Source organism: Carica papaya, chromosome 6, assembly GCF_054855325.1.
Source record: "Carica papaya isolate Zhongbai chromosome 6, ASM5485532v1, whole genome shotgun sequence".
Classification (NCBI taxonomy): Eukaryota; Viridiplantae; Streptophyta; class Magnoliopsida; order Brassicales; family Caricaceae; genus Carica; species Carica papaya.
The window spans coordinates 13992552-14017941 of NC_142314.1; the positions used below are offsets into that span (position 1 = coordinate 13992552).

At 35.4% G+C, this 25390-nt stretch overlaps 1 protein-coding gene and 1 long non-coding RNA gene across 51 annotated transcripts; one reads left to right on the forward strand and one right to left on the reverse strand.

Annotated features, from left to right (window-relative positions):
- The first annotated feature begins 403 nt into the window (after positions 1-403).
- Positions 404-15475, forward strand: LOC110818769 (uncharacterized). Of its 50 annotated transcripts, XM_088222116.1 has the most exons (11): positions 438-945; positions 1077-1149; positions 1258-3714; positions 3792-3863; positions 4121-4218; positions 5326-5485; positions 5775-6032; positions 6150-6251; positions 7155-7223; positions 7302-7387; positions 8106-8339. In XM_088222116.1, exons 3-6 carry the CDS (start codon positions 3471-3473, stop codon positions 5365-5367), a joined length of 456 nt encoding a protein of 151 aa, XP_088078242.1. In that variant the 5' UTR covers positions 438-945; positions 1077-1149; positions 1258-3470; the 3' UTR covers positions 5368-5485; positions 5775-6032; positions 6150-6251; positions 7155-7223; positions 7302-7387; positions 8106-8339. The 50 variants fall into 50 exon arrangements, 45 of the variants coding, with proteins under 45 accessions (XP_021903498.2, XP_088078227.1, XP_088078237.1 ...); XM_088222111.1 differs by having other exon boundaries at positions 436-945; positions 5360-5485; positions 5655-6251; XM_088222112.1 differs by having other exon boundaries at positions 437-945; positions 5360-5485; positions 5771-6251.
- Positions 15476-23337: 7862 nt separating this feature from the next.
- Positions 23338-24372, reverse strand: LOC148253317 (uncharacterized). The gene is made up of 3 exons (XR_015821742.1): positions 24244-24372; positions 23963-24033; positions 23338-23720 (listed from the first exon to the last, which is right to left on the reverse strand). It is a non-coding gene; the product is annotated as an uncharacterized LOC148253317 (long non-coding RNA).
- Positions 24373-25390: the final 1018 nt, after the last annotated feature.

Below are 25390 nucleotides of genomic sequence, written 5' to 3' on the forward strand. Positions count from 1 at the left end.
ATCACGAAGTTAGCGACGTATTGTAGCTTCTTTGTCTTTCAATCACAACTTTTTATCACTACATAATTGGATGGGTTGCAGTGCTTGTTCAACTTAAGTGACACCAATAATTTACATATATATATAGATATATATATATATATATATATATAGAGAGAGAGAGAGAGAAAGAGAAAGAGAAAGAGAGAAACAGAGAGAGTTTACAAAAGGGGAGTGTCCATTCCATGTCAGTAATAGATGGTCTTCTTCTTGAGCACGACTCCTCTGCGTACTGTTTACACTTAAACTTTTGTTTTGTTTTGTTTTTTTTGTTTTTTTGTTTTTTTTTTGTTCTTTTTTTAATCAGGTTCGTTTAGCCTATCACATATTCTGAGACACCCTTGGAAGACATGACAACAAGAGCATAAACTCTCCATCCATCCATGCAGAAAAAAATAAAAAATAAAAATAAAAATGTCACATCATCACCAAACTTGAGAATCCTTGTCAAAGACCATCCACCCTCTACTCTTCGACAGTATTATTTTTGTTCAGCCTTTTGTAATTTTTTTTTTCTTCTGCTCTCCATCATCATCAGTTTCTAACCCAATATACATATATTTTTTTCTGCTGCTCTCCAGCATCGCCATTCTCCAACTCGACACATATTTTTTTTGCTACTCTCCGTCATCACCATTCTCCAACCCAATACATTTTTTTTTACTGCTCTCCATCATCACCATTCTCCAACCCAATAAATTGTTTTTTTTCCAACTCATGGCAGATTTCACTCTATCTCCCACAAACACAACTTAGAATATGTTCAGTAGAATTTTCCAACAACACCAGCAGCAGTATATCTCCCGCATATCGCCTTCTTTCTCTTATGTTTCCACCTTTTCCTTTTGTTTTTTTAAGTATCACGGGAGCATGAAGACGGCAAATAAGACAACCACAACGAAGAAGGTACTGCTGCACGCAGTTGATGATGGTCGTCGCGGTCGTCCCTTTTTTGTATCCCTTTCGATGTCATACTGTCTTCCTTCCTCCACTATCTGTATCATCTAAACTAACCCACTACAGTTTAACTCGAACAGGACACAAGCGAAGTTTATATTGTTGGAATAGAAGGGGAACATCTTTTCAAGCTCTCTACAGCGGAAATCAAGTGTACAATTTGAACCTCTTTCTTCTTTGGCGGTGCCATTATCATAATCATTATGAATATTTTCGGTAAGTATGTTCTACAATTCAACTGACAGTAATAGTATTGTGTAGGTCATCATTTGCATGGGTGGTTTCGGCTCATTGCAGTAGGTTCACGTTTGGCCAGGTCGGTCTGTAATATTGTTGCTGGAGCCTTCTCTGTTCATCATCAAAGCATCTATAAGCTGCTGGAGGATATCTTCGATCTGATTGAACTTCTCGGTGAACCCGATTTCTATTCGGCTCAAACGGTTCTGTATGCCTTCCAGATTGATTTCTAGTTTTTATGTTCTTTTTTCTTCGGTAACCATGTCTTTGATACCAATTGATAGGACCAGTCAGAAGCCTATAAATTTAGATAAGATTTTCTCTTTTAGGTGATACCAAATAATTTCTAGTTGTTCAATTGATAGGGTCTAGTTTTTCCATTTGGCTAAAACGGTTCTGTATCCCTTCTAGACTGATTTCTAGTTTTTCTATTTTTTCTTCCTCGGTAACCATGGCTTTTATACCAATTGATAGGTCCTAGTAAGAAGCCTATAAATTTAGATAAGGTTTTCTCTTTTGAATGAGAAGAAATTATAGATTTTTTTTGCAATTCCAAGATGATTTTATTGATGTTGATTAGGAACTTAAATATAAAAAAAAAAAGCTCAATTGCTACTCCTGACTAACTAGGAAGCAGTTTTTGGAGATTAAAGCATAAAGGATAAAGCTTGGACTAAAGTCTTGGCAACGGCTAGTAGATTTGCTCGGTTCCCTTTTCCTCACAGTTTCCTTCTTTGGCTGCAGGTTTTCTTTTATTCATTCCTCTTCTGCACATGCTCTCCTTCTGGGTATTCTATTGGTCCTTTGGGGCTTATCAGATTACGAATTAATAGAATTTATAGATGAATATAATTATATAATTGATCCATAGTTTGCAAATATTTACATCATTAATATTGTATTTACAAAAATTTACATTGAGAAATAGAGGATTAGTAGTTTCCTATGATGGAAGAATTAATTAATTTTTTGTCTTCTGCAGAAAGCATTGTCCTGGTGAAAGGAAATAGCTGAAAAATAATTATTGAAGAATGTTTATGTGTCGTTTTTTTTTCCTTTATTTGATGCATCATTTCTTTATGTTTTTAAAATGGTGCGTATTTAGCTAGTTTGTTTTAGGTTGTTATTTGTTTGGTTTTTTTTTTTTTTTTTTTTTTTTTTTTTTTTTTTTTGTTACAACTTTTTTGGCTCTTTGTGCATGGCTTCAGCAGCAGCTTCTCTCTCTATATAAGAAGCATACTTCAACTGTATTTCAGATATGAGAATATTTTATGAAATCATCTTTCTCTCCATTTTTCCGGTTTTAATTATGCTCATGGTATCAGAGTATCATGATCCATCGAGGACATGATTTGAGAGTTAGATTGAGAGATAATGGATACTGGAGGTTCAAGATCAATATCCAACGGAAATACTGCAGAGATGCAGATCTGCGACTTAAGAATTTTGGATAAGGAACCAAATTTGTAGAAGTAGCAAATTATTTACAATTACAGTCATCAGATAACCCATTTATGATTCTGGTTACCACACCTCTTAATGGAGATAATTACTTGACACGGAGCAGAGCTATGAAAATAGCTTTAGGAGCTAAGCAGAAACTGGGTTTTGTGAATGAAAAATATAAGAAACCAAAGGATGAAGATTTAGATGAGTTTGAACAATGGATTAAAGATTGATTGCATGGTACAGTTATGGATTTTGAATTCTATTTCAAGAGAAATCGTTGATGCTTTTTTATACATTACATCTGCACAAGAACTTTGGGAACAGTTAGAGGAACGATTTGGAGTTTGTAATGGTCCATTATTATATCAATTGCAAAGAGAGATTAACTCATTGATGTAGGGATATCAATCTGTTTCCCAATATTTCACTAAGTTGAAGAGGCTATGAGATGGGCTTCTATGTTTGAAGCCCTTGCCACAATGCACCTGTGGAGCAGCGAAAGAAATGTCATATTAGCACTCCTCTGATAATTTAATATAGTTTTTGGTAGGTCTCAATGGTAGTTATGATGGGGTCAGGAGTCAAATTTTGATGATGGATCCATTACCAAATTTAAACAAGACATATTCGATGACGTTGAGAGTAGGAAAACAGAGGGAAGTTCAAGTGAATTTTGCTGATAGTACTGATAATGCTGCTTTTTGTTAGTGCATGGATAGGGATCTAAGAATGGGAACAAATCTGGAAGCGATGTGCAGAATTTTAAGAAGAAAGGAGCAAAATCAGATATGAGAAGGCAGGACAAGTCTAAGTTACATGGCTCTTTCTGCAATTTTACAAGCCACACAAAAGAAACTTGTTTCAAGCTGAATGGTGTGCCAGATAGGTGTAAGGAACTACAAGAAAAAAAGAAGATGACAAGAGGAAGAAATGTGGCTAATATGGCAGAAACAGCGGCTGAGGCAAATGAAAATGAGGATTCATTCATGAACACCGAATTGGGTGGAAAGATACAAAGCATGATTCAAATAGGTATGAAAAACTCATGAAAGGGAAAGGATCTGCAGAAGGTATTGTGGTGAACATGACTCATTTTACTGATTTTGCAGGTATAACTTTATCTCAATTTGTGTTTGGTGCATTAAGTTTATTGGAGGGAAGTAGTTGGATTGTTGATACAGGTGCTTCCAATCACATGTGCTGTGATTCAAAACACCTAAAAACCTTAAAACCAATAAAAGAAATTATACTTGCATATCTACCTAATGGAACAATTAAATTGGTCTATCATGTTGGAGATCTTCACTTGAATTCAACCGTGAAACTGACATATACACTTCACATATCAATCTTTAAATACAATTTGATTTCAGTAAATAAGCTTTCAGAAATTGCACTAATTAGATTTCTGTTCTACCCTTCCTTTTGCCTCTTACAGGACCTTCAGACAATGGGAAAGGTGGTCAGCAGATTATACATCTTAGATTCAACCTTCTTCAAACCAGGCCTTTTGTCACATTACACAAATTTTATCAAGTACCAACACACACCAACAAAGTCTTTACCCTTTGATTCACATTGTAATAACTTTATTGTTGTTTATTCCGGTGATGAAATTTCTACTCAGATTCTTGTTCTTTGGCATCAACAACTTGGACATGTATCTCCTGCTGTTATGACTCGTTTACCTTTCTTGTCTCACAAAAATGATTTGCATTTACCTATTTGTAATGTGTCATTTAGCCAAACAGCAACGAATAAGTTTTCAGAAAAGTGTTTAACATGCTTTCAAAATTTTTGAATTATTGCACATTGATGTTTGGGGATCATATGTTCAGTAATCTATGTCAAATGCTCATTATTTTCTGACCTTAGTTGATGATTTTAGCAGAGCTACTTGGACCTTCTTATTTACCTATAAAACACAGGTTGCTTCCATTCTTTCACATTTCTTTAAAATGGTAAGTAACCAATTCAATGCTACCATTAAAATTGTGTGTTCAGATAATGGAACCGAGTTTACTAATGAAACTTGAAAAGATTTATTTTCTTCTCTTGGCATTATTCACCAACGTTCCATTCCTTACTCACCTCAATAAAATGGTAAAGTTGAAAGAAAGCACAAATAGATTTTACAAATTGCCAGAGCTTTTCTTTTTCAGTCAGGGTTTACCACTACCTTTTGGGGTGAGTCCATTTTGATGGCCAACCATATCCTAAACAGATTGCCCACTTCTGTTCTCAATTGGTAAACACCTTTTGAAGCCCTTTATAGTAAACCACCAGACTACGGTTCACTTAAAATCTGTGGATGTCTTGTTACATTTCAAACACCTTACCTCAAAAATCCAAAGTTGATCTTAGAGCTCACATATGTATATTCTTAGGTTATAAGGTCAGAAAGGGTATAAGGTTCATGACCTTAGTTCATATAAAATTTTGATGTGTAGAGACATTACTTTTTATGAGTACATTTTTCCTTTTAAACATCAATGTCAAGATTCTACAGCCATCCTTCTTCCAATATCTGATGATTTTCTCATTAATGGATCTGATACAAACCATTTGATTGATACTTCTGTTTCTACTTCACCTCTTTTGTCTCCTAATACTTTTGATATTTCATTTCATCACCTACCACAGTTGATTCCTCACCAGTTCCAGCACTTATTTACAGTCTGCTGAGTTTTTTCCACTATTACGACGTAGCACCAGAGTTACTAAGCCTCCTGCCTGGTTAAAGGATTTTGCATCTACAGTTGTACAGCCAGTTTCTCATTGCCAACACTCATCAGTCACCAAGGTAAGTGCAAGAGCCCCCATATCCTTTATTTACATTTCCATACTACACTTCACCTCTTTTTTCATCATAATACGTGGAATTTCTAGCTAATGTATCAACTTATTCTACTCCTACCACTTACAAACGAACATGCACTGACATGAATTGGATTAATGCTATGGAATCTAAGCTTGCTGCATTGGAGAACAATTGAGCATGAGAGTTGACTTCCTTACCAGAAAATAAGAAATCTATTGGCTCGAAGTGGGTTTTTAAAATCAAATACTTACCTGATGAGCTCCATAGACAGGTACAAAGCGAGGTTGGTAGCAAAAGACTGTAATCAAATAGAAGGAATTGATTATACAGATTTCTTTTCACCTGCTGCGAAGCTAGTTACTGAAAGAATTTTCTTGGTGATGGCCACTGCTAAGAGCTGGGTTGTTCATTAAATTGATATCAACAATGCCTTTCTATATGGCACGTTGAATGAGGAGGTATATACGATACCACTAGAAGGGTATAAGAAAGCAACAGCTGGTCAGGTTTGCAAGCTCAGAAAATCACTGTATGGACTCAAACAAGCCTCACTCTGATGCACACGTGCTTATTTTAGGAGAATGACTGTACAATTGTCGCCATAGGCTAATTGTCAATGTCACTGAATTTGTCGATGCTCTTGTAGAGTGTGACTTCATACTTGTCTCTGGGTGGTGAGATATTTTGGGCTGGTCAGCACCGAAAGTCCAGAATTGGTTACTGTGCTCAATATGAAACGGATAAGATGGTAAGACCAAGATCTTAATGTATAAGTTTGTAAAATTCCAGGAGCTGATATATTTAATGTACAGCCTTCTAGACTTGTTTCCTTATTTTTCTAATACATGCAATAAAGGTTGTTAATTGGTGCTGATAGTTTTAGCTGTGCCTTGACCATGCCACAGACTGGATGTTCATCAGATATTTTCCTACAAAATGTCCAAGAAACCATTTTTCATTTCTTTTCCAGTGACTTCTGACATATCAGCTTGTATATTTATTTCGCCATAGTATCTAAATTCAGGATATCAAGTTTGAGATATTTTCAAGAGCAAATTTTTGCATAGTTCCTAATTGAGATGGTATTTCACTTAATCCAAGCATATTCTAGATTGATTTTTGGTTTTGGCTGTTGGTTAAATCTCTGAAATGCCAAGGAATGAGAATGGATGCATCTATAGCTGTTTGGGTTATCAAATTAATGTTCCAAGATGGTAGTTATTTATAAGGAAGACTCTGAGGCACTGCTGCTTTGCACAGTTGGTTTTTTAATGCCCCATTTCTGTAACAGAAACATCAATGTTCATATAACAGGTTTTCTTTTTAATGTTTTGTTAATAGGGGAGGGAATGTTCTTCCATTTTCTCTAATCTTACTTGGAAGATAGGATATGGCTGGTTTGGAATCTCCATTTTAGATACTACATTATGGAGTAAGAAGTGCTAATATTTTGTCAGGCATTACTGGACTGGCACTTTTGTCATGGTTATCCTTTTTATTGTGAATGTGACAGTGGTCATAAGATTTATATATCTTTTTCTATGGTTTTAATTTTTTTTTTGTAGAGAAAAATTTATGATTGATTGACTAACTTTTTATTTGGGTGAAACATGGGATTCTCACCTCGAACCAATTAAAACATTCTTCATAGGTTGCAACAGCACAAGTTGCTAGCACAGGAATGGTTGCTCTTAGCTATGGTCAGAAGGTATGTGAGAAGGTAAGAACATTAATCTTAGTGAATTTGCTTGTATTTATCATCTGCTATATTTCTGAGACTTTCTTTTTTCTTGCTAAGGTTTCTCTAGCATCTGATTTCATGTACAAAGTTATATGTCAAGAGATGTCACAGCTAGTGTCGGTTATGATTACATCCTAAGGCAGGTAAGATGAATGAAGAACATGTTTGATTCTTGTTAATAATATTTTTCTTTTCTAGAAATTAACAGTTACAATCTTTTCCATTAGGCATTAATACTTACTTCTAAGTACTGTTAAGATTTCACTTCAATGCTAAGGTGAAAGAAACATCCTGTAACGGTTTTGCGCTGTGAATAAAACTGGACAACAAGGGCCACTAGGTAGCATGTATTTTTTTACACACCTTGACAACAAACACTAACTCTGATGAAATATGTTGTTGTACTTGTATCATAGTCTCTTCATTTAAAAATTAGCAGAAAGATTGCTGAATCTCAAATTGCATGAGTTCAGATACCAACCATTTACCAAAAGCAACATTTTTATCTTATTGCATGCATGTAACAAGCAGTTAAAAGATAGCCAAAGTTTGACCATCATTTCTGTTCAAAGTGTGCCCTGATATGATAAGTCATTGCGAAGTGTGCATCTGTGATGACTGGTCTTTCTCCCTATAAATAAGTTTTTGTGATCCTAGAAGGAGGAAAATTAATTGAGAGATAAATGCCAGTTGGTCATTTCACTTCTTGCTAAGTATCTGAGTCTGAACAGTTAGTTAGATTGATTGATTTGGTCATGACACGTGTAAATCTTTGAATTGAATTGATGTCAATGCTCATAATCTTATCTTTTGCTAAATCTGATAAATATGATAATAAGACCATTTCTTAATGGGCGCAAGGTAGTGGACTTGTTGGTACTCCGCTTTTGTCTATATGGTCCCTTGGTGCGGCGCAAGGTAGTGGACTTGTTGGTACTCCTCTTTTGTCTATATGGTCCCTTGGTGCTTTCGGAAGTATAACATTTGTTACTCATAGTCTGTTGGTCTTGTCTAAATTACTGAAGATAATTGGTGAGAGTCATCTTTTGAATTTAAAAGTTTCAGTTATGATATATATATATATATATTTATACATATGTTCATTAACTTAGATTTCTTCATTTGAAGTGTCAAGTTGTTTTAAAGAATGAGAAGAATATAACTAATATTTTCTACATTGACTCTTCATGGTTGTTTCAATGTCGTCTTAGGGGAAAGATCAATTAAATATATATCGTTGTCAAATTTAAACGACTAAACACTATATTAGACTGTATTATTAAAAATAATTGTTATATTGTCCATTTCTTGGAGGGATAAGAGTATTGTTTTACAAATATTTACATGGTAGGTTGTAAATATATAAGTGTATAACAATGACAGAATAATTAATGGGGTTGTAAGGCGAAAGAGCTACAGCTATTAAAGGGTGTTTCGGTCGGCAGATGAAATAGTTCTATTAATGTCTCTCATTTGTTCTTTGCCAACAATACTCTGATTTTTTGCCAACCTGATATCAGAAATCTTTTGCGTTTGAAATGACATTACTCTGCTTCCAAGTTGTATCGAGGTTAAAGATTAATTTGGCAAAATTTGAGCCAGCCAAGATCGTTGATGATGCAGACATCAACGTGTTTGCAGAGGTACTGGGCTGTAAAGCAGTAAATCTTCCTTTGAAATATTTTGGGTGCAAAATATAAAGAAAAAATCACTTGGGTTATTGAACTATTTGAGAAAAGACTTGCAGAGTTGGAAGCTTAATTTCTTGTCAAAAAATGGAAGACTTACTTTAATCAAAAGTACATTACTCAATCTTCTTATCTACTATTTTTCCACTCTTACAATTCTAATTAACATTGCAAAAAAAGCTGGAAACAATTCAATGTAGATTACTTTCGGGTAATGAGTTAGACAATTAGAAGTATCATTGGGTGAAATGGAAGGAAATTAATGTTGATGCGTCTTAAATTTTGGTGATATTTATTTGTATTATGGAGATAATTTATTTAGATATTATTTGTATTTATCCTGTAGAATACTTGATATATATTATAAAAAAAAATTTATTTGTGAAGACTTTTGCTAGTCTCTCTATAAATAAATTTGCTAATCTATTAGTGATATACTCTCATATTACATAGTGAAATTCTTTCTTACTGGTCTTACCCGTGAATGTGGGCACACTGTCAAACCACGTAAAATTCTTGTGTTCTTTTCTTTCTACTTTTACTTTGATGAGATTGTGTATGCTTTGAGAATTAATTTTCTTCAACAAATGGTATCAGAGTTTCGGTTTGAGCTGGATTATAAAAAGAGTATGTGTACAGATCTGCATATCAGATCAGACAGAGGAAACAAAGGCGGCAGCCACCATGGGCAGTGGATCAGCTCAAATCCGCGCGAGGATTGGCGGTCTTTTTTTCGAAGAAGAAGAACCAGTCTCGCGTGCAACTTGGAACCAGAAGGTCCGCAGGCAGCAGTAGTTGACAGGGGTGTTTAGAAGCTCGTCAGATCTGTAAAAAGGAAGAATGAGAGGCAAACAATTCTGGTTTCGGCCAGAAATAAGAAAAGAAGACGGATATGACAGAAGCTGTAGCTATGCGCGATAGACGGATAGAGAGAAGCCATAAGAAGTCATATGTGCGGGAAACCAAAGTTGGAGAAGAAGAACGCGTGTCAGAGAAGATGAACCAACCGTCGAGGCATGATTTGCGACGTTCTCAATGGTGTTTCGGCATGTTTTTCACCAGATCCATGTCAAATTCATTGAGTCGCACGGTTCTGTGCTTTTTTGGTATTTCCTGGTGGTGGCGAGAGGCGATCGGCGGCCACACATGTGATAACACGTGGAGGAGCATTGAGGCACGTGCGGTGTTCCGGTGGTTGCATTCAGTGGTTTTCTGTGCAGTGGTGACTCCCTGTGAGTGCATTTTATTTTCTGACAATGTTTTTTCTTTCTGTTTGATTTTTTTGTGCACGGTTTAAAGATTTGAGATAACATTTACAAAATATAAGATAGAAAAATTTGATGGTAGTACGAGTTTTAGTTTGTGAAAGACTAGAATGAGATCGTCCCTAGTACTATAAGGTTTATGGAGAGCAATTGAAGAAAGATATCCTGAGGATATGAGAGAGTCGAAAAAGGCAAATATATAGGATAGAATCTTATGAGCGATTTTTATAAGTGTCAATGACAATGTTCTACGAGAGATTGCTGAAGAAATTTTAGCTTCAGCTGCGTGGAAGAAATTGAAATATTTGTAATCTGTAAAATCGCTAACGAACCACTTTTATCTTAAGAAAAGACGGTATAATTTCAGAGTGAATGAAGTTAGACCCATTAAACAGCACCTTGATGAGTTTAATTCTTTAATTATGGACATGAATAATATAAATATTAAGATTGAAAATGAGAATCAAATATTGATTGTTCTGTGTTCATTATCATCTTCTTGCGAGACTTTTGTTCATACTCTACTGTATGAAAAAATTAGTATTTCACTATATGATATTAGCAATGCACTAAAATTGAAAGAGTTATAAAAAAATTTTACTAAGTATAGAACAGAAGGAGAATGTTTGGTAAGCAGGGGAATGACATAGAGAATTGACAAATTAAAATCTAGAGGTAAAAAGAAAAATTATTTTGAGTGAGGGGAGAAGGATCACTTTAGGAGAGATTGTTCTATGCTGAAGAGAGGAAAAGAGTAGGAGAGTTCAGCTAATATAGTTGACGGGAATAATTCTAATGATAATAATAGCAGCAATATTGGGGTAGTTCTATATGTGAATACAGATCATAAAAAGAATTTGTGGATTCTTAATTCTGGAGCTACATTCCACATGTGTCCACATAACCATTGGTTTATTACTTATAAGCAGATGAGTGGTACCGTGTATATGGAAGATGACAATTCATTATTTGTAACTAAGATTGGTAATGTCATATTAAAAATGTTTTATGGTATCATCATAACTATTGAGTATTGACATGTTCTTCAGATGAAGAGGAATCTGATTTCTTTTTCTACATTGGCGATTCAGGGTTACAAATATCATGCAGAGAATGGTATACTTAAAGTGTGCAAAAACTTCGAAGTACTCATGAAATGCAGTTTAGAATCTAGAGTGTATGTTCTTCAAGGAAATATAATTTTAGGAAAAGCTGTTATAGCATTAGGGAATAGTAATTAAAATCAGTTGTGACATTTACGTTTGGGTTATATGAGTGACAAGGGGGTTATCTGTTTTGAGCAGACAAGTTTGTTGAATAGGTATAAAGAATGAGCTTTGAGTTTCTGTAAATACTGTGTGTTTGGCAAGCAGACCAGAGTGAAATTCAATAAAAAAAATAATGCAGAAGACCAGAGGTAAGTTAAATTATATTCATTCTGACTTATGAGGTCCATACAGAGTTTCCTCCAAGAGTAATGTCAGGTACTTTATGACATTAATTAATGATTACTCTAGGAAAGTATGGGTGTATTTTTTGAAATCCAATGAAGAAGTATTTTCAACATTTGTCAAATAGAAGACCGTGATGGAGAAGCAGACAGAGAAAAAAATTAAATGTCTTAGGACTGATAATGGATTGGAATTTTACAATCATAAGTTTGATGATTTCTGCAGTACAGAAGGTATAGTGAGACACTACACTTGTATTTAAACACCACAATAGAATGGTATTACAGTACGCATGAATATGATTTTTTGTGATAGGGAACGAAGCATGTTGTCTCATTCAGGTATGGGACAGAAATTTTAGATTAAAGCTGTGAATACTGCTAGTTTCTTGGTTAATAGATCTCCATCCATAACTATTAAGAGTAAAACTCCTCTTAAGGTATGGTCTGGGTCACATGTTGATTAATCTCAGTTGAGAGTGTTTGCTTGTCCTGCTTATGCTTATGTTAGAAATGATAAGTTTAAGTCGATGGCAAAGAAATGCATATTTCTATGGTATACATCTAGAGTAAAAGGTTACAGGTTATGGTGTAATAATCCCAAGTCTCCAAGCTTGATTATCAGCAGATGTGACATTTAATAAGTCTGCTTTACTAGACAATTAGAAGAGAAAGACAATAGCAGAATCCAATAACGGTATCAGAGATACAAGCAGAGTTAGAAGTTCAGTCCAATGGTCTAGGAAATAAAGTGCATGATCTTAATCAAGAAGGTGATAGTACACCTGATCAATAACAACCATATAGAATTGCAATAAGCTGAGAAAGAAGACAGATTAGACGACCACAGAGGTATAATAATCTGGTTGTATATAACTTGTCAGTTGCAAGATCGGTTGATTTGCAGGAACCAGGGAGTTTAGATGTTGATCAGAGAATTGGTGTTGTGTGTGAAGAACTTGATGACATATGTCACTTTGTTTTAGGGATCAGATACAGCCTAAACATGGCTGGAATATATGATACTCAATAGCGCCCCAATGGGGGCATGTTGGCAAGACGGTGTGATAAGACGGTTAGCTACTTTGATGGTAGAAGAAATTCGAGCCAAGGGAAATATTTGTTGATGTGTCTTGAATTTTGGTGATATTTATCTATATTCTGGGAATAATTTATTTGGAGTTTCTTTATATTTATCCTAGAGAATAATTGATGTATATCGTAGAGAGTTTTTATTTGTGAAAAATTCTGTTAGTCTCTCTATAAATAGGTTTGCTAACCTATTGGTGATGTACTCTCAGATTACATAGTAAAATTCTTTCTTGTCGGTATTGCTCGTGGATATAGGTACACTGCCAAATCACGTAAAATCCTTGTGTTCTTTTCTTTCTGCTTTTACTTTGATGAGATTGTGCATGCTTTAAGGATTAATTTTTTCCAATAATTAAAAGACCAATGGTCAGTGGTGGACTAGGCTTAAGATCTTTTGTTAGCATGAATATCGGCCTACAAGGCTAATGGTTATGGATATTTTTAATGGATGGTGATAGATTATGGAAGAACATAGTTGCTCCAAGATGGGGAGAATTGCTATTGCAGTTTTGCCTTCTGGCAAAAGCAGAACTCACACCAGTAGACCGCAATAGAGATCCTTGAAAGAAAATCCTGCTGCAATGGCCAAAATTCAAGGTATGTATAAAATGACAACTTGGTAATGGTAGCAAAATGTGCTTTTGGCTTCATGTCTGGATTGGGATTGATTCTCTTGTGGTGAAATTCCCAAAGATTTATGAGATTGCTCAATCTAAAGAGATGCTGGTTAATGAAGCTTATCGAACGAATAACAACAATATTGAATGGCTAGTTAATATTTTAAGGAACCTAAATGATTGGGAAATAAATGAGTGTGTTGAATTATTAACACTTTTAGAGGCCCAAGAAATAAAAGATTGTGAGGATAAGGTGGTGTGGAAGCTGGAAGAAAGTGGTAATTTTTTTGTGGGTTCGTATTACAGATAGCTGGTGGTGACAATGAGGAGGTTTTACAAAATTTCCCAACTAAACAAATGCGGAATGTGAGGATAACTTTGAGAATTTCTTTTTTCGTGTGGGAAGCCTATAAAGGAAGTACACTCACCATTGATAAACTCAGAAAAAATGGTCAGATCATAGTAAATTATTGTTACCTCTATTTGAGAGTGAAATAGTTTTGTAATCACGTACTTCTTTGGTGCCCAGAGACATATGAACTTTGGAGCATGATCTATGGACTTTTGGGAATTAATTGGGTAATTTCTAGGATTGTTCGGGGGAGTTATGAGCTTGGGAATGGATAGATGTCAATAGAAAAGTAGCAAATTTAATTCATTTGACCATTTTTTGGGTTATTTGGAAAGAGAGAAATGCTAAAGTTTTTGAAGGCATAAAACTGAACTTGTATAAATTAAGAGATAGACGATTTCATTATTTTAGAACTAGTTTATTAGGTTATGACAATGAAGATTTTGAAAATATCATTGACTCTCTTACCACATTGTAAGGTTACACACGAGCGGTATCCCCCTTTTGGTACCATGTTAGTATACACCTTACAATTTTTATTTAAAGAAAAATAATGAATATGCAATATAAAAGCTGAAAATTACTAAATTATTTAATTTATTTATAATGTAATATATTGGCATAGCTGATAAGTTTTGCACATTTAAGATGGTCGAAAGCGAGTGCTTTCTGTCGGTGATATTCACGAGATGGGTGTCTCTTCTCTTTCTTCTTCATATGTTTTTTAATTCATTCCCTCATTTTCTTTTTCACTTTCATAGAACTTCAATGTCAATTCTACTCATCCTGTGTAACTATTGACATATACTGTTTTGGGAACGTAATATTTTAATTCTAATTTAATGAATTAATCTTAACTAATACTAATAACAATTTAATTGAAGAAACATAAGTACTGTGGTTATAACAAAAATATAAATATAAAACTTAATGTGCGCTTAATTTTATTAACATAAATATTTTTGTATACGATAACTAATTTAAAATTTTCCCAGATATAGTTTTTTTAATATTGTATATTTCATATTTAGTTAAAATTTAATTGATTATAAACTTTGTAATAAATTCTTGATCTGTTTCTTCATTCAAATCTTATTTATTTTGCAGACGTTTCAAAATTTATATTTTTAAATTATATAGACATATGTATATATATATATATATTTTTTTTTTTTTTTTTTGTACGAATACAAATCTTTAAGTGATTCAACTGAAAGTCACAGTGGTTCTCTTCTTTTTGAACCATCTTCTTAGAACCCAACACAAATTTACACCTAAATTCTTAATACACTTTTTTGTATAAAACTAAATCATTATAAATATATTTAATTAAGTAGATTCACCATTAAGAAATCAACATCCAAATTCATCTGCCCAAATATGATATACCTATTAGTATATTAAATTTGTAATGGTATAATATGTTAAATGTGTGCTTACGCATTATGATCATTTATTAATTTTTCATAACTGTGATGAAATATATAATGAAGCAATCGTAAATTTATTTTTTGATTTGTGCATTCATTTTCTAATTTATGTATTTATTTTTAGAAAATGTATACGATATATATTTTTATTGCGTGTAAAATAAATTATATATTGCATGTATTATGTTTCAGATACCGAAGATACCGCTACAAAGTGAATGATGATAGAGTTAAAAGTTTTTAAAGTTAGACCATGAGATTCATGTTACTGTTTTATACTTTTATTTTTAAATGTAAGAAACGAAATCTAGAATTTTATAGTATATGTTTATATTTTACATTTAAAATATGTAACATTTTTACGATTCTATTATGATTAATAAAAAGTTAAGTTATTTTACTTAACTCGAGTTGATAAAATTTAAATAATTATACTTCAGTCATTATCCTATGAGACGGAATATGATATGTGATATAAGAGACTAACATTTCATTAAAGTTGCATGCAATATATAATGTATTAATAATTTTATTTTACATAAACTTCCAGTTAATTTAGTATTCTTTTTTTTTCCCCTAAAAATACCATTTATTCATGTGATATATGAAATGAAAAATAAAGCTGATAATTAATTGACATATATGTATTATATTGTTTCCTAGAACTAATTTAAAAAAAAATTATAAAATATAAGAATTAAAATATGTAAATTAATTTTTTTTTTAATTTATCAACCTCAAATAAAATATTTTAATATCAATTAACAAATTTCAGTACAGTAGTTGTTCACGTTATTACTTAAATTTAGGATCTCAATTATAGTTATTGCTTAGTACAATATATATATATATTGTAACAACCCCAAAAATTTAAAAAAAAATGTATGTATTAAATAATTCTAAGTATAGAAGCGAAATAAATATTCTGATTAACATCCCTTACACAATAACTAAAAACGTATTCAACGTGTGAAAGAATAAACTAAGGTAAATACTAGTAATGAATGCTATAAATAAAACTATGAAATCCTTAGACGTCTACTCGTCGTCTTCCTGCAGAACGGGCTCGGGAACTAAATCCTTCTGATCTGAAATGGTTAAATAAGAAATGAGCTACATTAGCCCAGTAAAGACATCATACTATCTCACTGTCATAGAAGTAAAGGTTAGTAGAAAATAAAAAAAAAATTAATAGAGCATAATTCATGATAAATTCATTTATCAATAATAAAACCCTTTACTATCCACTTACCTCGGTGAGTTTCATGAAAACAACATAAGAAAATTATAACCTTATAATATCATGCAATCATATACACTTTATAACATAACACATATCATACATTTGCATTTCAATCATCAGACAACAGATTTTCCTATTTTATCAGCCTACTAGTATCCATAGGGATCCATAGGGGTCCCCGCTACACGTGAACCATTCACATTGATAACTTGATTCCAAGACCGTCTCCATACCCCGTCCGATATGAGCGCCAAAAATCATAAACCTCAATACCCCGTCCGGTATGAGAGTGAAACGGGCCGTCCCCATACCCCATCCGGTATGGGTGCCAAAACACATAAGGTCTCCATACCCCGTCCGGTATGGGTGCCAAAACACATAAGGTCTCCATACCCCGTCCGATATGAGAGACCACGTTCCCGCTAGGGTTCCCTATGGACCTGGTCCATCCACCATCTATAATACCCAAATTTTATTATTTTTATTTTTTAATTTATTTTAATTTATATTAGAATTTTAGTTTAATTTTTTAATATTTAATTTATAAGGTTTTAATTTAATTTAATAAAAATAAAAATAATAATAATGATAAAATATGGTAAAATTATTTTTGAGATTTAATTGAAATTGATTTTGAGAAAAATAGTTTAATTTAAGAAAGTTGTGCCACATCAGCAGCCCAGTCAGCAGCCCGGCCCAATCAGAACACGCCGCGTGGCAAGGAAGCTGATGCAGGAGGCCATGCGGGATGGAGCCACGTGGGCAATCCGTGTGCACGCGATCGAACGGCCCAGATTGAATCACGCACGGACGGCCCAGATCGCATCGCGATGAACGACCCAGATTTATTTCCATTTTAATCGCGATCGGACGACCCAGATTAAATCGTGATGGACATCTGAGATTAAAAGGGGAAGGTTATAAATAACCTCACCCACACCCGACCGCAAACCCTAGCCGCCAGTACCCTCGTCGGAGAAGAAGAACCAGTCACCGAAGTAGCCGGCCGTCGCCACCCGTCGCCGCACCGGAGGATTTTTTGACCGCCAAACGAGGTAAATTTTCTCCTCTTGGCTCGTTTTTCGATGCTGAATCTACCTATGGTCAAATCAGAGCCAAACCACCGGCCAATCGGCCGGAAAACACCGCTGAAGTCCAGCAGCACTGCCGCGGCTTCCCTCGGTTTTTGCCTCCGATGAGGCCCTTTTCGGTTCCCATTCGATGCAATTTTTACACCACTGTGATCACCGTCTTTTTCTCTACAGGTTGATCGGAGTAAAACATCAAACCACGACTTGCGCCGAAGAAGCCGCCGCACCCGAGAGCTCCGCCGCCGATAAGTCTCAGTTTTTAGTAATTTTTTGGCCCACCGAGGGCCCTAGGATTGTTTTATCGCAGGAACCAATGCAAGTTTGGCCGAAAACAGCCAACCCGAGGCAGATAGCCGCCGCGGGCGGTGGTGCCGTCACCGGAGCACGGCGGAGTCGCCGTGCCAAAATTCCGATATTGGCTGAAAAGGGGCCCTAGGTCTGATTTGGAGTTTTTTGGGACACGTGTAGGTACCGGTAGTGCATTTTAGTTTCCTAAAAAAAATTCAAGAAATTTAGAGATAGCTCGTAGGCATACTGTAGAGCCGATTTCAGACCCCGAAACAAGTAAGAATTTCTCACCATATTTTCCTATCACGGTATTAAAGTCCAATAAATGATAAAACAGTATTTTCGTGAATTAATGGATGTGTATACTTGCTTAAGGTTGCTAATGGAACCCGAATCTGGTATATTTTTCGGTCAGTTGTTGTTTGATCTATTTTATAGTTTTAAATGCAGTATGGTATCTGATTTGTTTATTTTATGGTTTCGTATGCATGAATCATGGTTTCTTTTATTATGGTTTGAATTGTGGTTAACCCGATGTTGTGTTATTTTGTTTTGTGTTCATTATTGGTTTACGTGTTTGTGTATGACTGGATAATTGAGACAAAAAAAAATGGAAAAAAGGTATGTGAATTGATAAATGGTTAATGTGGACAACCTGACTAGATATCCTAGGAGATGGTGGACGGACCGGATCTGTAGGAAATCCTACCGGGAACGTGGTCTCTCATATCAGACGGGGTATGAAGACCTTGTGTGTTTTGGCGCCCATACCGGACGGGGTATTGAGGTTTACAGTTTTGGCGCCCATACCGAACTGGGTATGGGGACGGCCCGTTTCACCCTCATACCAGACGGGGTATTGAGGTTCATGGTTTTGGTGCCCATACCGGACGGGGTATGGGGACGGCCCTGGAATTATATTATTAATGTTAATGGTTCACGTGTAGCAGATACTAGTAGGCTGGTAAAAGAGGGAATTTGTTGTCTGATTATTGATGTGCAAAAGTATAACATGTATTATGTTACAAAGTATATATGATTTTATGATGGTTATAATGTTATTGTTTCCATATGATATTTTCACGAATCTCATTGAGGTAAGTGGACAGTAAAGGTTTTTATCATTAATAAATAAGTTTGTTATAAATTATGCTCCATTGGTCTTTTTTTGTTTTTTACCAACCTTTACTTCTGTGGCAATGAGATAGTGTGATGTCTTTACTGGGCTAGTGTAGCTCATTCCTTACTTAATCATTTCAGATCAGGAAGACGTGGTTCCTGAGCCTGTTCCGCATGAAGACGGCAAGTTAGACGCCTAAAGATTTTATAGTTCTATTTATAGTTTTTATTTCGAGTATTTCTTTTAATTAGTTTATTCTTTCATACATTGGATACGTTTTTTGTTATTGTGTAAGGGATGTTAATCAGAATTTTTATTTCGCTTCCGCACTTAGAACTCTTAATACATACATTTTCATTTAAATTTCTGGGGTCGTTACACCATCTCCCAGGATATCTAGTCAGGCTGTCGACATTATTCATTTATCAATTCACATACCTTTTTCCATTTTTCCTTAATATCAATTATCCAATCAAACATAAACACGTAAAGCAGTAATTGACACCAAATAAGATAACACAACACCGAGTTCACAATAATTCAAACCATAATAAATGAAACCATGATTCATGCATACGAAACCATAGAATAAACACATCAAGTACCATACTGTATTTAGACTGTAAAATACATCAAACAGAAACAGACCGACAAATACATTAGGTTCGGATCCCATTAGCAATCTTAATTAATTATACATATTTATAAATTCATAAAATACCGTTTAATCATTTATTAACCTTTAATGCCGTGATAGGAAATAGGGTGAGAGATCCTTACTTGTTTCAGGGTCTGAAATCGGGTTCTCACTGCGCCTACGGGCTGTCCCTAAATTTTCTGAATTTTTTTCAGGAAACTGAAACACACTATCGGTACTTGCACGTGTCCTAAAAAACTCCAAATCAAACCCAGGACCCTTTTTGGCCAACATCAAAATTCCGGAACGGCGGCTCCGCCGTGCTCCGACGACGACACCGCCGCCCGCAGTGGCAATCCGCCTCAGGTTGGCCATTTTCGGCCGTTTTTGGCCGAATATAGCCAAACTTGCATTAGTTCCTGCGATAAAACAACCCTATGGCCCTCGGTGGGCCAAAAAATCACGAAAAACTGAGACTTACCGGCGGCGGAGCTCTCGGGTGCGACGGCTTCTCCGGCGCGAATTGCAATTTGATGTTTTGTTCCGGTCAATCTGTAGAGAAAAGGATGGTGATCACAGTGGTGTAAAAATTGCATCGAACGGGAACTAGAAAGGGCCTCATTAGAGGCAAAAATCGAGGGAAGCTGCGGCAGCACCGCTGGACTTCGGCGGTATTTTTCGGCTGATTGGCCGGTGATTTGGCTTCGATTTGGCCATAGGCAGATTCAGCATCGAAAAACAAGCCAATATGAGAAAATTTACCTCGTTTGGCGGTTGGAAAATCCTCCGGTGCGGCGGCAGGTGGCGGTGGTCGACTCCTCCAATGACTGGTTCTTCTTCTCCGACAAGGGTACTGGCGGCTAGGGTTTGGGGTTGGGTGTGGGTTTGGGGTTGGACGCGATCTGGGCCGTCCGTGCGTGATTCAATCTGGACCGTCCGTACGGTGAGATCTGGGCCGTCCGTGCGTGTGAGATCTGAGCCGTCCGTACTCGTGAGATATGGATCGTTCGATCGCGTGCATGCGGATCGCCCACGTGGCTCCGTCCCTCGTAGCCTCCCGCGTCAGCTTCCTTGCCACGCGGCATGTTCTGGTTGGCCGGGCTGCTGACTGGGCTGTTGACGTGGCTGCTGACGTGGCACAACTTTTCTAAATTACGTTTTGACCCCCGATTTTCGATTTTCTTTTCAAAAATACTTTCATAATCTAAATTTTCATCCCTTTTTTCTTAAAATTAATTTCAATTAAATTCCAAAAATAATTTTACCCTATTTTATTATTATTATTATTATTATTATTATTATTTCTATTAAATTAAATTAAATTAAAACCTTATAAATTAAATATTAAAATAGAATAAAATTAAACAAAAAAAATTCTAATAAAAATTAAAATAAATTAAATAATAAAAATATAAATTTTGAGTGTTACATATATTATAGCTAAATGTTATTTTATATGACATATTTTACACACTTATGTAAATATTGTATCACTTTCATTATAAATATTTTTTTATTATTATATTATACTAGTTAGAAACATCCTTTAAGGAAGAAGAGAAGAAAGCTCCGAAATGCCGACAAAAGAAAGAAGAAGAATGAGAGAAGAAAATGGCAGTGAAAAGAGAAGAACAAGAGGTTTAATTATCATATAAAAACAAAAAATAAGTAGTCATCATTATGTAGAAATGATGAAATGTTTGAATTTCTGAAAATGTAATATAATTTTTTATAAAGAAAGTCAAATAATTAATTCCTTTTGTTCAGTTTTGAAACCTAAACTATGTAAGTTGTGAATAGGAATTTTCATTTTAAATACTATTTTCTTTTATTTTGGTTGTAGAATTTATTAATCTTTTTCTACTCACTCACATATCATATCATATATATTTCTGAGAGAACAATAAATTATCTGCTAATTCTCATTATATATAATTTTATAAACACAATTAAATAATTATGCAAATAATAACTTGAATTGGCCTTCAACTACTTAAATTTTTATTTAAAATTTTCTTTTTTAAACTACTTAATAGTCTTTTAAGTAATAAAAATTAAAAAAAATTAGTAATTTAAAATATTTTAATATTTGTAAAATTTAAATTAATTTTCTCAAAAACAAAAACTGTTACCTACATCATGCTAATCAAGACTTAAAATGCTTCAAATTCTTATATTTACTTTTAACTTTTTTAATCATTTAAAAGAATTTAAAAAATTGAAATTATTTTTTTAATAAAATACACAATTATAATTACAAAAAAAAAATAGATCAAAATTTGAACAGTTGATAAGCAACGGTTACTTGTTGATTAAGATCGTTCCTTGATGATCTAGTTCAGTCAATCTTCAATCTTGGATGAACTCAACAACATTGAGCATATCAAACTCAATACCTTTGAATTACACCAAAAGAAAGATTATGGAAATCTTCTAAGCAACTCAACCCAACCTATTTGAACCCAACAACAGTAGATATATTAGACCTACCACCTTTGAATCACAAAAATATAGAAAAATTGAATTATTGTTACCTATCTCTAAATCTAATGAACCCAACAATGTAACATAATTCTTACATTGTAAAATGAACATATTCATATAATTATTTTTTAGTTTATTTATTTATTATATATTTTTTAATTATAATCATATTAAAACTAATTAATTTTAAATAAAATTATATTAAATTTAGACAATTGGAACTATAATTTCTATTAAAAGTAAATTATAAAATTATTTAAAACTTTTAATAAAATTATATGTAAAACAATATAAAAAATATAATTTATTTTAATAGTCTTATTAATTATAAATTATGCATGTTCAGCTATGAAGGAACTACAAATGATTGTAGTCGTCCAGGTCTTGACAACTTATTCATTTGATCGAACCTTGTAGCAGCCCCGGAAATTTAAAATGAAAATTATATTATAAATATCAAATGCGGAAGCGAAGTCAGAATTTGAATAACATCCCTTACACTAAAACCAAAAACGTGCTCACAAAATATAAAGGATTAAACTACCTAAAGGAGAAACTTGAAAGTAAAAAAAACTACGAATGTGACTAGGGAGTCTTTAGGCGTCCCCTTCGTCGTCCTCCTGCGGAACCGGCTCGGGAACGATGTCCTCTTGATCTGAAATGATTAAATAAGGAATGAGCTACACTAGCCCAGTAAAGACATCACGATATCTCACCGTCACGGAGGTAAAGGTGGGTAGAAAACACAAAAAGACCAATGGAGCATAATTTACAACAAAACCTTTTATTAATAATAAAACCTTTACCATCCACTTACCTCGGTGGAATTTATAAAATAATATACGAAAGCAAAAACATAATCATAATCTTGGAATCATATAAACAGTAAAACATAACACTTATCACGCCTTTTGTAATTCAATCATTATACAACATATCTTTTCCTCATTTACCAGCCCACTAGTATCCATGGGGATCCATAGGGGTCTCGCTACCCGTTAATCCTTAACACTTGAAATCCATTCCAAGGCCGTCCCCATATCCCGTCCGGTATGGGCGCCAAACCATAGATCTCATTACCCCGTCCGGTATGAGGGTGAAACGGGCCGTCCCCATACCCCGTCCGGTATGGGCGCCAAAACACATAAGATCTCCATACCCCGTCCGGTATGAGAGACCACAATCCCGGTAGGGTTCCCTACGGACCCGGTCCGTCCACCATCTCCCAGGATATCTAGTCAGGCTGACCACATTATACCATTACCCATTTACATAATTTTTCATTCTCTTTTTCCTCAGTCAGTATCATTAATCCACATACAAGCAAGCTAACAGTAATTTATGCTAAACAGACAACATACAGCATCAATATCCCGGTCATTTAATCCATAATCAATAAAACAGTAAAATATGCACACAAAACTATAAAATGAAAACATCGAACCTCATGCTGCATTTAAAACTGTAAAACAGGCCAAATAACAGTTAACCGACAAATACACTAGACTTGGGCTCCATTAGCGACCTTAAGCAATTTCACACATTCGTTGATTCATGAAATACCGTTTTATCATTTATTGAACTTTAAAACCGTGATAGGAAATAAGGTGAGGGGTCCTTACACGTTTCGGGGTCCGAACACGGCTTCACAGTGCGCCTACAGGCTATCCCTAATTTTCCCTGAATTTTTCTCGGGGAACTGAAACGCACTACTGGTACCTGCACGTGTTCCAAAAAATCCCAAATTAGGCCCAGGGCCCCTTTCGGCCAATATCGCAACTCCGGCACGGCGGCTCCGCCGTGCTCCGGCGACGGCACCGCCGCTGGCGGTGGCGATTCGCCTCGGGTTGGCTGTTTTCGGCCGTTTCCGGCCGAATTCGGCCACACTCGCATCGGTCCCTGCGAGAAAACAACCCTAGGGCCCTCGGGGGGCCAAAAAATCACGGAAAAACGGAGCTTACCGGCGGCGGCGCTCTCGGGTGCGGCGGCTCTCCGGTGAGGTTCGTGTTTTGGTGATTCGGCTCCGGTCAACCTGTAGAGAAAAGAATGGTGATCACGGTGATATAAAAATTGCATCAAACGGAGACCGGGAAGGGCCTCATCGGAGGCAAAAACCGAGAAGGGGCGCGGCGGCGCCGCTGGGCTTCGGCCATGTATTCCGGCCGTTTGGCCGGGATTTTAGCTCCGATTTGGCCACATGAGGAATCAGCGTGGAAAAATGAGTCGGGTGTACGAAATTTACCTCGATCGGCGGTCGGAAATTTCCCCGGTGCGGTGGCGGGTGGCGGCGGCCGGCTTCTGGTTCGTCTTCTCCGGCGAGCGGCAGGCGGCTAGGGTTTTTGGTCTGGTGTGGGGGTTCTATTTATAACCCTTTGCCTTTGATCTCAGTCGTCCATTTTGTTTTAATCTGGGCCGTCCATTTTTGATTGAATTTGGGCCGTCCGTGCGATTGCATCTGGGCCGTCCGATCGCACGCTTGATCTGGGCCGTCCGATCGCGCCTACGCGGATCGCCAACGTGGCCCGTTCCGGAACGACGTGGTCTTGCCACGTGGCAGGTCCCGGTTGGCTGGAACTGCTGACCGGGCCTGCTGACGTGGCTGCCGACGTGGCTTTTTTTTTTCGGCCCCTTTCCGGGCGCTACAGACCTACAGTGATCAGATCCTAGTAAGGCATGGTCTGGTGTACAGGGATTTGATTTTCATACTAGTAGAAGGATCTGTCAAGGTTACTGATGCAAAATCTACCGAAATGATTCTCGAAGCTGCTCTAAAGTTGGCAATAGAGAGAGGCATGTGCAAGCCAAGTGATGTTGTTGTGGCTTCATCGTGTTGGAGCTGCCTCTATTGTTCTAATATGCATGGCGAAGTGACAGAGAGCATAGGGAATGTCTTGGTTGAGTTTCCAAATCAACAGGAAAGAAAGAAAAGAAAACATAGTTTGTTTTTTATTTTTTTTCTAACCTTTATATCAATCGATGTTTATACCATGTTGTCGGTAGTACATTATTTAATTATTTTTTAAATTATCTAGAGTTATGTTACAATATACTAAGTGACTTATATTTCTGTTATTTGTGTTTATTTTAAAGTAATTTTACAGTACAATTTATTAATATGACCTAATTTTAAAAAATAACAACCATGATTTTAGAAATGTCCATTAATATGGCCTATTTTACATATTTTTTGTGTTACTTAAGTGAAATTATTTTTTGAATATTTCACATGTGACAGAGAAACTTGATCATGGTGAAATCGGTCTCATTAATTTCAGGTTTGTAATTTACTTTGAATAAATTTAGATATATACATATAAAAAGCATCGGTTTGATTTTTTATGTAATATCTCATTTTGTGAAACAAGACTTTCTGTTTGTGAGTTGTATTT

Excerpts from the sequence above, each read along its gene's own strand:
- LOC110818769 (XM_088222101.1), top strand. The coding sequence starts at position 3,471 with ATGAGAAGGCAGGACAAGTCTAAGTTACATGGCTCTTTCTGCAATTTT. Across the intron at positions 3,715-3,791 it reads ACAAAGCATGATTCAAATAG|GTATAACTTTATCTCAATTT; the intron begins GTATGAAAAACT and ends CTGATTTTGCAG.